Raw genomic sequence first — 13,129 nt, forward strand, 5'->3', positions numbered from 1 at the left:
TTCTCTCTCTTCCCCTACTCCCCATCCTTTCTCTCTCTCTCTCCCTACTCCCCATCCTTTCTCTCTCTTCCCTACTCCCCATCCTTTCTCTCTCTTCCCCTACTCCCCATCCTTTCTCTCTCTTCCCTACTCCCCCATCCTTTCTCTCTCTTCCCCTACTCCCCATCCTTTCTCTCTCTTCCCTACTCCCCATCCTTTCTCTCTCTTCCCCTACTCCCCATCCTTTCTCTCTCTCCCCTACTCCCCATCCTTTCTCTCTCTTCCCCTACTCCCCATCCTTTCTCTCCCTCCCCCTACTCCCCATCCTTTCTCTCCCTCCCCCTACTCCCCATCCTTTCTCTCTCTCTCCCCTACTCCCCATCCTTTCTCTCTCTTCCCCTACTCCCCATCCTTTCTCTCTCTTCCCCTACTCCCCATCCTTTCTCTCTCTCCCCTACTCCCCATCCTTTCTCTCTCTCCCCCTACTCCCCATTCTTTCTTCTTACTCCTATCCTTTTCTTTCTCATTTATCTTTTCTTCTACTTCTATCCTTTTCTCTTCCTTACTCCTCATCCTTTCTCTTCCTACTCTATCTTTCTTCCTCACTTCCCATCCTTTTCTCTTCTCACTCCCCATCCTTTCTTCTTCTCCCATTTCATCCTTTCTTCCCTCACTTCCATCCTTTCTTCTCTTGCTTCCCTCATTCTTTCTTCTCTCACTTCCCCATCCTTTTCTTCTCACTTCCCCTACTCCCCATCCTTTTTCTCTCCCCCTACTCCCCATCCTTTTCTCTCTCTTCCTCTACTCCCCCATCCTTTTCCCTCCTTCCCTACTCCCCATCCTTTTCTCTTCTCATCCTTTTCCCTACTCCCCATCCTTTCTCTTCCCTACTCTCCATCCTTTCTTCCCCTACTCCCCATCCTTTTCTCCTTCCCTACCTCATCCTTTCCTCCCTCTTCCCCTACCTCATCCTTTCTCTCTTCCCCTACTCCCCATCCTTTCTCTCTCTTCCCCTACCCCATTTCTCTCTTCCCTACTCCCCATCCTTTCTCTCTCCCCTACTCCCCATCCTTTCTCTCTCTCCCCCTACTCCCCATCCTTTCTCTCTCTCCCCCTACTCCCCATCCTTTCTCTCTCCCCTACTCCCATCCTCTTCCCTCTACCCCCATCCTCCCCCTACTCCCCCATCCTTTCTCCTCCCCCCTCCCCATCCTTTCTCTCCCCCTCCCATCCTTTCTCCCTCCCCTCTCCATCCTTTCTCTCTACCCCATTTCCCCTACTCCCCATCCTTTTCTCTTTCTACTCCCCCATCCTCTCTTCCCCTACTCCCCATCCTTTCTCTCCCTCTCCACATCCCCTCTTTTCCCCTACTCCCCCATTTCTCTCTCCTTCCCATCCTTTCTCACCCCTCCCTACTCCCCCATCCTTTCTCTCTCCCTTCCCTCCTTTTCTTCCTCCCCCTACTCCCCATCCTTTCTCTCTCTTCCATCCTTCTTCCCCTCCCCATCCTTTTTCTCTCCCCATTTTCATCCCCTACTCCCCATCCCTTACCCCCATCCTCTCTCTTCCCTACTCCCATCTTTTTCTTTCCCATCCTTTCTCTCTTCCCCTACTCCCCATCCTTTCTCTCTTTCCCCTACTCCCCATCCTTTCTTTTCCCTCTCCCCATCCTTTCTCTTTCCCCCTACTCCCCATCCTTTCTCTCTCTTCCCCTACTCTCCATCCTTTCTCTCTTTCCCCTACTCCCCATCCTTTCTCTCTCTTCCCTACTCCCCATCCTTTCTCTCCTTCCCTACTCCCCATCCTTCTATCTCTCTTCTCTCCATCCTTTTCCCTACTCCCCATCCTTTCTCTCTTTCCCCTACTCCCCATCCTTTCTCTCCCCCTACTCCCCATCCTTTCTCCTCCCCCTACTCCCATCCTTTCTTTTCCCCTACTCCCCATCCTTTCTTCCCTCCCTCCCCCTACTCCCCATCCTTTCTTCTTCCCCTATCCCCATCCTTTCTCTCCCTCCCTTACTCCCCATCCTTTTCTTCTCTTCCCCTACCCCCATCCTTTCTCATCTCTTCCCTACCCCCCATCCTTTCTCTTCCCCTACTCCCCCATCCTTTCTCTCTCTTCCCCCTACCCCCATCCTTTCTCTCTCTTCCCTACTCCCATCCTTTTCTCTCTTTCCCCTACTCCCCATCCTTTCTCTCTCTTCCCTACCTCCCATCCTTTCTCTCTCTTCCCTACCCCCATCCTTTCTCTCTTCTCCCTACTCCCCATCCTTTCTCTCCTTCCCTACTCCCCCCATCCTTTTCCTCCCCTCCCCGTCCCCTTCTTCCCTCCCTCTCCCCTCGCTCCTCTCCCTCACTCCCCCTTTCTTCCTCTCCCTTCTCCCTTTCCTAGGTAGAGTGTACTACTTTAACCACATCACCAATGCCAGCCAGTGGGAGCGTCCGGTGGGGTCAGGTAGGTCGCCCAGCAGCTAAGGGGATGGACTCAGAAGGACAGGTCACGGTTAGAATCCCCGGGTGGGGCACTGTAAAATTAAACTGGGGAGGGGGGGGTGCTGGCCCTTAACCCAACAGCATGCCGGCCCTTAACCCAACAGCATGCCGGCCCTTAACCCAACAGCATGCCGGCCCTAACTCAACAGCATGCCGGCCCTTAACCCAACAGGCATGCCGGCCTCTTAACCTAACAGCATGCCGGGTTTAATCCAACAGCATGCCGGCCCTTAACTCTAACAGCATGCCGGCCCTTAACCCAACAGCATGCCGGGGTTCTTAACCCAACAGCATGCCGGCTCCTTAACCCAACAGCATGTCGTTCCTTAACCCAACATGCTGCCTTAACTCCAACAGCATGCCCTTAACCCAACAGCATGCCGCAACAGCATACCTTAACCCACAGCATGCCGGTGCTTAACCCACAGCATGCCGGACCCTTAACCCTAATAGCATGCCGGCCCTTAACCCCACAGCATACCGGCCCCCTTAACCCAACAGCATACCGGCCCTTAACCCAACAGCATACCTGCCCTTAACCCAACAGCATACCGCCCTTAACCCAACAGCATACCGTCCCTTAACCCAACAGCATACCGCCCTTAACCCACAGCACGGCCCTTAACCCAACAACATACTGTCTCTCCATCCAGGGGCTGCACTATGGTTTGACCCTGTGCTCCTCTACTGTGTGTGAAATGTGCTGCTCTCTGCTGTGTGAAGTGTGCTGCTCCTCTACTGTGTGAAGTGTGCTGCTCCTCTGCTGTGTGAAGTGTGCTCCTCTGCTGTGTGAAATGTGCTGCTCCTCTACTGTGTGAAATGTGCTGCTGTTTGGGGGGGATGAAGAAGACTGTTGTAGCATCATATGAACAATTAAGTTGTATTGGTGATGCACAAAGTGTTTTGTGTTGTGGTGAAGTGGGGTGAAGTGGAGGGAGGGACAATACATTTGTATTGTGGGTGAAGGGAGAGGACAATACATTTGTATTGTAGGTGAAGGAGGGGACAATACATTTGTATTGTAGGTGGGTGTAAGGAGGGAGGGGACAATACATTTGTATTGTGGGTGAAGGAGGGACAATACATTTGTGTTGTAGGTGAGGAGGGGACAATACATTTGTATTGTGGGTGAAGGAGGGAAATACATTTGTATTGTGGGTGAAGGGAGGGGACAATACATTTGTATTGTAGGTGAAGGGAGGACAATACATTTGTGTTGTAGGTGAAGGGAGGACAATACATGTGTATTGTGGGTGAAGGGAGGGGACAATACATTTGTATTGTAGGTGAAGGAGGGGACAATACATTTTGTATTGTGGGTGAAGGAGGTGAATACATTTGTATTGGGTGAAGGGACAATACATTTGTATTGTGGGTGATGGGGAGGGACAATACATTTGTATTGTGGGTGATGGGGAGGACAATACATTTGTATTGTAGGTGAAGGAGGACAATACATTTGTATTTGTGGGTGAAGGAGGACAATACATTTGTATTGTGGGTGAAGGAGGGACAATACATTTGTATTGTGGGTGAAGGGGAGGGACAATGCATTTGAAGGGGAGGGACAATATATTTGTATTGTGGGTGAAGGGGAGGGACAATGCATTTGTGAAGTGGGGGGACAATACATTTGTATTGTGGGTGATGGGAGGGACAATACATTTGTATTGTGGGTGAAGGAGGGGACAATACATTTGTGAAGGGAGGGGACAATACATTTGTATTTGTGAAGGGGAGGGACAATACATTTGTGAAGGGGGAGGGGACAATACATTTTGTATTGTGAAGAGGACAATACATTTTGTGAAGGGGACAATACATTTGTATTGTGGGTGAAGGACAATACATTTGTGAAGGGGAGGGGACAATACATTTGTATTGTAGGTGAAGGGAGGACAATACATTTGTATTGTGGGTGAAAGGACAATACATTTGTATTGTGGGTGAAGGAGGGACAATACATTTGTATTGTGGGTGAAGGGAGGGACCATACATTTGTATTGGGTGACGGGGAGGACAATTCATTTGTATTGTGGGTGAAGGGGGAGGGGACAATACATTTGTGTTGTGGGTGAAAGGGAGGGGGGACAATACATTTGTATTGTGGAGTGAAGGGAGGGACAATACATTTGTATTGTGGGTGAGGGAGGACAATACATTTGTATTGTGGGTGAAGGGGAGGGGACAATACATTTGTATTGTGGGTGAAGGAGGGACCATACATTTTTGTATTGTGGGTGAAGGGGAGGGGACCATACATTTGTATTGTGGGTGAAGGGAGGGACAATACATTTGTATTGTGGTGAAGGAGGACAATACATTTGTATTGTGGGTGAAGGGAGGGACAATACATTTGGTTATCAGGGTGGGAGGACAATACATTTTATTGTGGGTGAAGGGAGGACAATACATTTGTATTGTGGGTGAAGGAGAGGGACAATACATTTGTATTGTAGGTGAAGGGAGGACAATACATGTGTATTGTGGGTGAAGGGAGGGGACAATACATGTGTATTGTGGGTGAAGGGAGGGGACAATACATTTGTATTGTGGGTGAAGGAGGGGACAATACATTTGTGAAGTGGGTGAAGGGAGGGGACAATACATTTACATTTAAGTCATTTAGCAGACGCTCTTATCCAGAGCGACTTACAAATTGGTGCGTTCACCTTAAGACATCCAGTGGAACAGCCACTTTACAATAGTGCATCTAAATCTTTTAAGGGGGGTGAGAAGGATTACTTTATCCTATCCTAGGTATTCCTGAAAGAGGTGGGGTTTCAGGTGTCTCCGGAAGGTGGTGATTGACTCCGCTGTCCTGGCGTCGTGAGGGAGTTTGTTCCACCATTGGGGGGCCAGAGCAGTGAACAGTTTTGACTGGGCTGAGCGGGAACTGTACTTCCTCAGTGGTAGGGAGGCGAGCAGGCCAGAGGTGGATGAACGCATTTGTATTGTAGGTGATGGGAGGGGACAATAAAGTTGTATTGAATTGTAGGTGATGGGAGTGGCGAGCCAGACAAGGTGCGTTGTTCCCACCTCCTGGTGAAGCACAGCCAATCGCGTCGCCCGTCCTCCTGGAGGGAGGAGAACATCACGCGCTCCAAAGAGGAGGCCCTCGACCTCATACAAAGTGAGTAGTTGGGGGAAAGAGTTGGTGTGACAACATTTGATCTAATGTTTGACCGTCTCTGGGTGTGTTGTGAGAGACAGTTTGATAAACTACGTGCATGTCAAGTCAGATGTTATTGGTCACATACACACGATTATCAGATGTTATTGGTCACATACACACGGTTAGCAGATGTTATTGGTCACATACACATGGTTAGCAGATGTTATTGGTCACATATACATGGTTAGCAGATGTTATTGGTCACATACACACGATTATCAGATGTTATTGGTCACATACACACGATTATCAGATGTTATTGGTCACACAGTTAGCAGATGTTATTGGTCACATACACGTGGTTAGCAGATGTTACTGGTCACATACACGTGGTTAGCAGATGTTACTGGTCACATACACATGGTTAGCAGATGTTACTGGTCACATACACGTGGTTAGCAGATGTTATTGGTCACATACACATGGTTAGCAGATGTTATTGGTCACATACACGTGGTTAGCAGATGTTACTGGTCACATACACGTGGTTAGCAGATGTTACTGGTCACATACACGTGGTTAGCAGATGTTATTGGTCACATACACGTGGTTAGCAGATGTTACTGGTCACATACACGTGGTTAGCAGATGTTACTGGTCACATACACACGATTATCAGATGTTATTGGTCACATACACACGATTATCAGATGTTATTGGTCACACGGTTAGCAGATGTTATTGGTCACATACACGTGGTTAGCAGATGTTACTGGTCACATACACACGATTATCAGATGTTATTGGTCACACGGTTAGCAGATGTTATTGGTCACACGGTTAGCAGATGTTATTGGTCACACGATTATCAGATGTTATTGGTCACACAGTTAGCAGATGTTATTGTGAGCGTAGTGAAATGCTTGTGTTTCTAGTTCCGACTGCAGTAATATCTAACATGTAATCTAACAATTCCACAACAACGGCCTAATACACACACATCTAAGTAAAGGGGTGGAATAAGACTATATACATATAAATACATGGATGAGCGATGACCGAGCTACATAGGCTAAGATGCAATAAATAGTATAGAATTAGGCCATAAGGCCTGAGGGTTGTGGTATATGGCCAATATGAATATATACATATAACATGTTGTTGCTCTGTGTGTATGTTTGTTAACATGTTGTAGTGTAAGTGTTACATAACATGGTGTGTGTGTGTGTGTGTTAACATGTTGTAGTGTAAGTGTTACATAACATGGTGTGTGTGTGTGTGTTAACATGTTGCAGAGTACATAGAGCAGATGCAGTCAGGAGAGGAGGAGTTTGAGGCTCTGGCCTCTCAGTTCAGTGACTGCAGCTCCGCACGCAACGGAGGAGACCTGGGACTGTTCGGCAGAGGTAACACACACACACTGTCAAATGGAAAATATACTATCCACACACACACACACACGGTCAAATGGAACATATACTACACACACACACACAAGCATGCAATCACAGACAGGCACAAAGTCCTGTTTTCCAGGTGTTTTCTGTTTTCGTTGTGAGAGAGGTATGTGTGTGTTTCAGGTCAGATGCAGAAGCCCTTCGCTCTGAAGGTGGGAGACATTAGTTGTGATAGAGGTGTGTGTGTGTTTCAGGTCAGATGCAGAAGCCCTTCGCTCTGAAGCTGGGAGACATTAGTTGTGATAGAGGTGTGTGTGTGTTTCAGGTCAGATGCAGGAGCCCTTTGCTCTGAAGGTGGGAGACATTAGTTGTGATAGAGGTGTCTGTGTGTGTGTGTGTGTTTCAGGTCAGATGCAGAAGCCTTCGCTCTGAAGGTGGGAGACATTAGTTGTGATAGAGGTGTGTCTGTGTTTCAGGTCAGATGCAGAAGCCTTCGCTCTGAAGGTGGGAGACATTAGTTGTGATGGAGGTGTTTGTGTGTTTCAGGTCAGATGCAGAAGCCCTTTGAGGATGCGTCCTTCGCTCTGAAGGTGGGAGACATGAGTGGTCCGGTGTTCACCGATTCTGGAGTTCACGTCATCCTTCGCACGGGATAGAGACAAGGCTCTGATACCCCCATCACCCCCTGGAATACCCCATCACCCCTTGAATACCCCCATCACCCCCTGAATACCCCCATCACCCCTGGAATACTCCCTGAATACCGTCACACCCCCATCACCCCCTGAATACCCCATCACCCTGAATACCCCCATGCCCCTGAATACCCCTGAATACCCCGTCACACCCCCATCACCCTGAATACCCCTGAATACTCCTGATTAACCCGTCACACCCCATCACCCCGAATACCCTGAACACCCCATCACCCCTGAACACCCCATCACCCCTGAACACCCCATCACCCTGAACACCCCATCACCCCTGAATACCCCCCGTCACACCCCATCACCCCTGAATACCCCATCGCCCCTGAATACCGCCTGAACACCCCACGCTTCCCTGAAAAGCCCCTCCTATCTCTCACCCCTCAAATATCCTCTTGTCCTCCCTACTACCTTAGAAGCCCCCCGTTCTGTTCTATATAGCTTTACACTGACACCATCAACACCCCTTATCCCTGTACCCATTACCTTGGCTGCATCGTTGTGTGTGTGAAAATAAGAGACCTGTCATTAGTGACTGACTGACTGAGCGGAATGAGTGTGAGTCTGTGTGTTCACATGGACCATTACCCATCCACCCCCTCATTTATAGTGTCCCCTCTGTTTGCCAAGGCATTATTCTCTCTCAATGATAACATGTCAGATGGTTAGTGGTTGACCAGTGTTCCATAGTCTCTCATAGGAGACCGACACACAGAAGGCTGACTCATGGGATTATTTAAATGGCTACCAACATCCCTTAGTGGTACAATAGTCAGGCACAGTCCACTTTCTGCCATGTTTGTAGTCCTCCCCCATTCCATTTACTGCTTCACTGTATCTCCTATGTTCCCAGGGAACTACAATACCCAGTATGCATGTGGGGAAGTGTTTTGTAAGCTTGAATCTGCCAAGAGGCACTTCATATGATCTGTTCATCTCCCACCATTAAAGGACTCTTATTTTAAGCCTGTCTCTGGACTTTTATTTTGTTGGGTGTCTGTCTGATGCTGCTACTGTGTGTTCCAGTTCAATAAACGTCGCATGACAGTTTTGTGTTAAGCGACCCATTAACCCCTAAACACTGATCACCGTCCTTTTAATGGCCTTTCAGATACAGTATGTTTGCTGCATTTGTGTTAGTGTGGTGAGGTTTGATCTGATCAATATGGGTGGTGAGGTGTGACCTGATCAATATGGGTGGTGAGGTGTGACCTGATCAATATGGGGGTGAGATGTGACCTGATCAATATGGGGGTGAGATGTGACCTGATCAATATGTGAGATGTGACCTGATCAATATGGGGGGTAGATGTGACCTGATCAATATGGGGGTGAGGTTCGATCTGATCAATATGGGGGTGAGGTTCGATCTGATCAATATGGGTGGTGAGATGTGACCTGATCAATATGGGTGGTGAGGTGTGACCTGATCAATATGGGGGTGAGGTGTGACCTGATCAATATGGGCGTGAGATGTGACCTGATCAATATGGGTGGTGAGGTGTGACTTGATCAATATGGGGGTGAGGTATGACCTGACGAATATGGGCGTGAGATGTGACCTGATCAATATGGGGGTGAGGTGTGACCTGATCAATATCGGGGTGAGGTATGACCTGACGAATATGGGCGTGAGATGTGACCTGATCAATATGGGGGTGGATGTGACCTGATCAATATGGGGGTGAGGTGTGACCTGGTCAATATGGGGGGTGGATGTGACCTGATCAATATGGGTTATGAGGTGTGACCTGATCAATATGGGGGTGAGGTGTGACCTGACCAATATGGGTGGTGAGGTGTGACCTGATCAATATGGGTGGTGAGGTGTGACCTGACCAATATGGGTGGTGAGGTGTGACCTGATCAATATGGGGGGTGAGATGTGACCTGATCAATATGGGGGGTGAGATGTGACCTGATCAATATGGGTTATGAGGTGTGACCTGATCAATATGGGGGTGAGGTATGACCTGATCAATATGGGGGGTGAGGTATGACCTGATCAATATGGGGGTGGATGTGACCTGATCAATATGGGTTATGAGGTGTGACCTGATCAATATGGGTTATGAGGTGTGACCTGATCAATATGGGGGTGAGGTATGACCTGACCAATATGGGGGTGAGGTATGACCTGACCAATATGGGGGGTGAGGTGTGACCTGATCAATATGGGGGTGAGGTGTGACCTGACGAATATGGGTGGTATATATATAGCCTCCACATTGACTCTGTACCAGTACCCCCTGTATATAGCCTCCACATTGACTCTGTACCAGTACCCCCTGTATATAGCCTCCACATTGACTCTGTACCGGTATCCCCTGTATATAGCCTCCACATTGACTCTGTACTGGTACCCCCTGTATATAGCCTCTACATTGACTCTGTACTGGTACCCCCTGTATATAGCCTCCACATTGACTCTGTACCGGTACCCCCTGTATATAGCCTCCACATTGACTCTGTACCGGTATCCCCTGTATATAGCCTCCACATTGACACATTGACTCTGTACTGGTACCCCCTGTATATAGCCTCCACATTGACTCTGTACTGGTACCCCCTGTATATAGCCTCCACATTGACACATTGACTCTGTACTGGTACCCCCTGTATATAGCCTCCACATTGACTCTGTACCGGATCCCCCTGTATATAGCCTCCACATTGACTGTACTGGTACCCCCTGTATATAGCCTCCACATTGACTCTGTACTGGTACCCCCTGTATATAGCCTCCACATTGACTCTGTACGGTACCCCCTGTATATAGCCTTCACATTGACTCTGTACCGGTACCCCCTGTATATAGCCTTCACATTGACTCTGTACCGGTACCCCGTGTATATAGCCTCCACATGGACTCTGTACTGGTACCCCCTGTATATAGCCTCCACATTGACTCTGTACTGGTACCCCCTGTATATAGCCTCCACATTGACTCTGTACCGGTATCCCCTGTATATAGCCGACACATTGACTCTGTACTGGTACCCCCTGTATATAGACTCTGTACTGGTACTCCCTGTATATAGCCTTCACATTGACTCTGTACTGGTACCCCCTGTATATAGCCTCCACATTGACTCTGTACTGGTACCCCCTGTATATAGCCTTCACATTGACTCTGTACTGGTACCCCCTGTATATAGCCTCCACATTGACTCTGTACCGGTACCCCCTGTATATAGCCTCCACATTGACTCTGTACCGGTATCTCCTGTATATAGCCTCCACATTGACTCTGTACCGGTACCCCTGTATATAGCCTCCACATTGACTCTGTACTGGTACCTTCTGTATATAGCCTCCACATTGTCTCTGTACCGGTATCCCCTGTATATAGCCTCCACATTGACTCTGTACCGGTACCCCTGTATATAGCCTCCACATTGACTCTGTACTGGTACCCCTGTATATAGCCTCCACATTGACTCTCTACCGGTACCCCTGTATATAGCCTCCACATTGACTCTGTACTGGTATCCCTGTATATAGCCTCCACATTGACTCTGTACCGGTACCCCTGTATATAGCCTCCACATTGACTCTGTACTGGGTACCCCTGTATATAGCCTCCACATTGACTCTGTACCGGTACCCCTGTATATAGCCTCCACATTGACTCTGTACCGGTACCCCCTGTATATAGCCTCTACATTGACTCTGTACTGGTACCCTGTATATAGCCTCCACATTGACTCTGTACCGGTATCCCTGTATATAGCCTCCACATTGACTCTGTACCGGTACCCCTGTATATAGCCTCCACATTGACTCTGTACCGGTACCCCCTGTATATAGCCTCCACATTGACTCTGTACCGGTACCCCTGTATATAGCCTCCACATTGACTCTGTACCTGGTACCCCCTGTATATAGCCTCCACATTGACTCTGTACCGGTACCCCTGTATATAGCCTCTACATTGACTCTGTACTGGTACCCCTGTATATAGCTCTACATTGACTCTGTACCGGTACCCTGTATATAACCTCCACATTGACTCTGTACCGGTACCTGTATATAGCCTCCACACTGACTCTGTACTGGTACCCCCCTGTATATAGCCTCACATTGACTCTGTACCGGTATCCCCTGTATATAACCTCCACATTGACTCTGTACCGGTATCCTGTATATAGCCTCCACATTGACTCTGTACCGGTACCCCTGTATATAGCCTCTACATTGACTCTGTACCGGTACCCCCTGTATATAGCCTCCACATTGACTCTGTACCGGTACCCCCTGTATATAGCTCTACATTGACTCTGTACCGGTACCCCTGTATATAGCCTCCACATTGACTCTGTACCGGTACCCCCTGTATATAATCTCCACATTGACTCTGTACCGGTACCCCCTGTATATAGCCTCCACATTGACTCTGTACCGGTACCCCCTGTATATAGCCTCCACATTGACTCTGTACTAGTAGCCCCCTGTATATAGCCTCTACATTGACTCTGTACCGGTACTCCCTGTATATAGCCTCCACATTGACACATTGACTCTGTACTGGTATCCCCTGTATATAGCCTCTACATTGACTCTGTACCGGTATCCCCTGTATATAGCCTCCACATTGACTCTGTACCGGTATCCCCTGTATATAGCCTCCACATTGACTCTGTACCGGTATCCCCTGTATATAGCCTCCACATTGACTCTGTACCGGTATCCCCCTGTATATAGCCTCCACATTGACTCTGTACCGTATCCCTGTATATAGCCTCCACATTGACTCTGTACCAGTATCCCTGTATATAGCCTCCACATTGACTCTGTACTGGTACCCCTGTATATAGCCTCTACATTGACTCTGTACCGGTACCCTGTATATAGCCTCCACATTGACTCTGTACCGGTACCCCTGTATATAGCCTCCACATTGACTCTGTACCGGTACCCCCTGTATATAGCTCCACATTGACTCTGTACTGGTACCCCCTGTATATAATCTCCACATTGACTCTGTACCGGTACCCCCTGTATATAGCCTCCACATTGACTCTGTACCGGTGTCCCCTGTATATAGCCTCCACATTGACTCTGTACTGGTAGCCCCCTGTATATAGCCTCCACATTGACTCTGTACCGGTACCCCTGTATATAGCTCCACATTCCACATTGACTCTGTACGGTACCCCTGTATATAGCCTCCACATTGACATTGACTCTGTACCGGTACCCCCTGTATATAGCCTCTACATTGACTCTGTACCGTATCCCTGTATATAGCCTCCACATTGACACATTGACTCTGTACTGGTATCCCTGTATATAGCCTCCACATTGACATTGACTCTGTACTGGTATCCCTGTATATAGCCTCCACATTGACTCTGTACTGGTACCCTGTATATAGCCTCTACATTGACTCTGTTCAGTATCCCCTGTATATAGCCTCCACATTGACACATTGACTCT

General features: G+C 48.4%; 1 protein-coding gene across 1 annotated transcript; it reads left to right on the forward strand.

Annotated features, from left to right (window-relative positions):
- Window positions 1-2,330: 2,330 nt before the first annotated feature.
- On the forward strand, window positions 2,331-7,689 carry LOC135566454 (peptidyl-prolyl cis-trans isomerase NIMA-interacting 1-like; the record flags this gene model as incomplete). Its single annotated transcript, XM_065014162.1, has 4 exons — window positions 2,331-2,433; window positions 5,470-5,604; window positions 6,882-6,992; window positions 7,530-7,689. Coding segments are annotated over 4 exons (459 nt in total), but the record flags the coding sequence as incomplete, so codon positions are not given.
- Window positions 7,690-13,129: the final 5,440 nt, after the last annotated feature.

The sequence above is a fragment of the Oncorhynchus nerka genome, unplaced genomic scaffold (assembly GCF_034236695.1).
Source record: "Oncorhynchus nerka isolate Pitt River unplaced genomic scaffold, Oner_Uvic_2.0 unplaced_scaffold_4883, whole genome shotgun sequence".
Classification (NCBI taxonomy): domain Eukaryota; kingdom Metazoa; phylum Chordata; class Actinopteri; order Salmoniformes; family Salmonidae; genus Oncorhynchus; species Oncorhynchus nerka.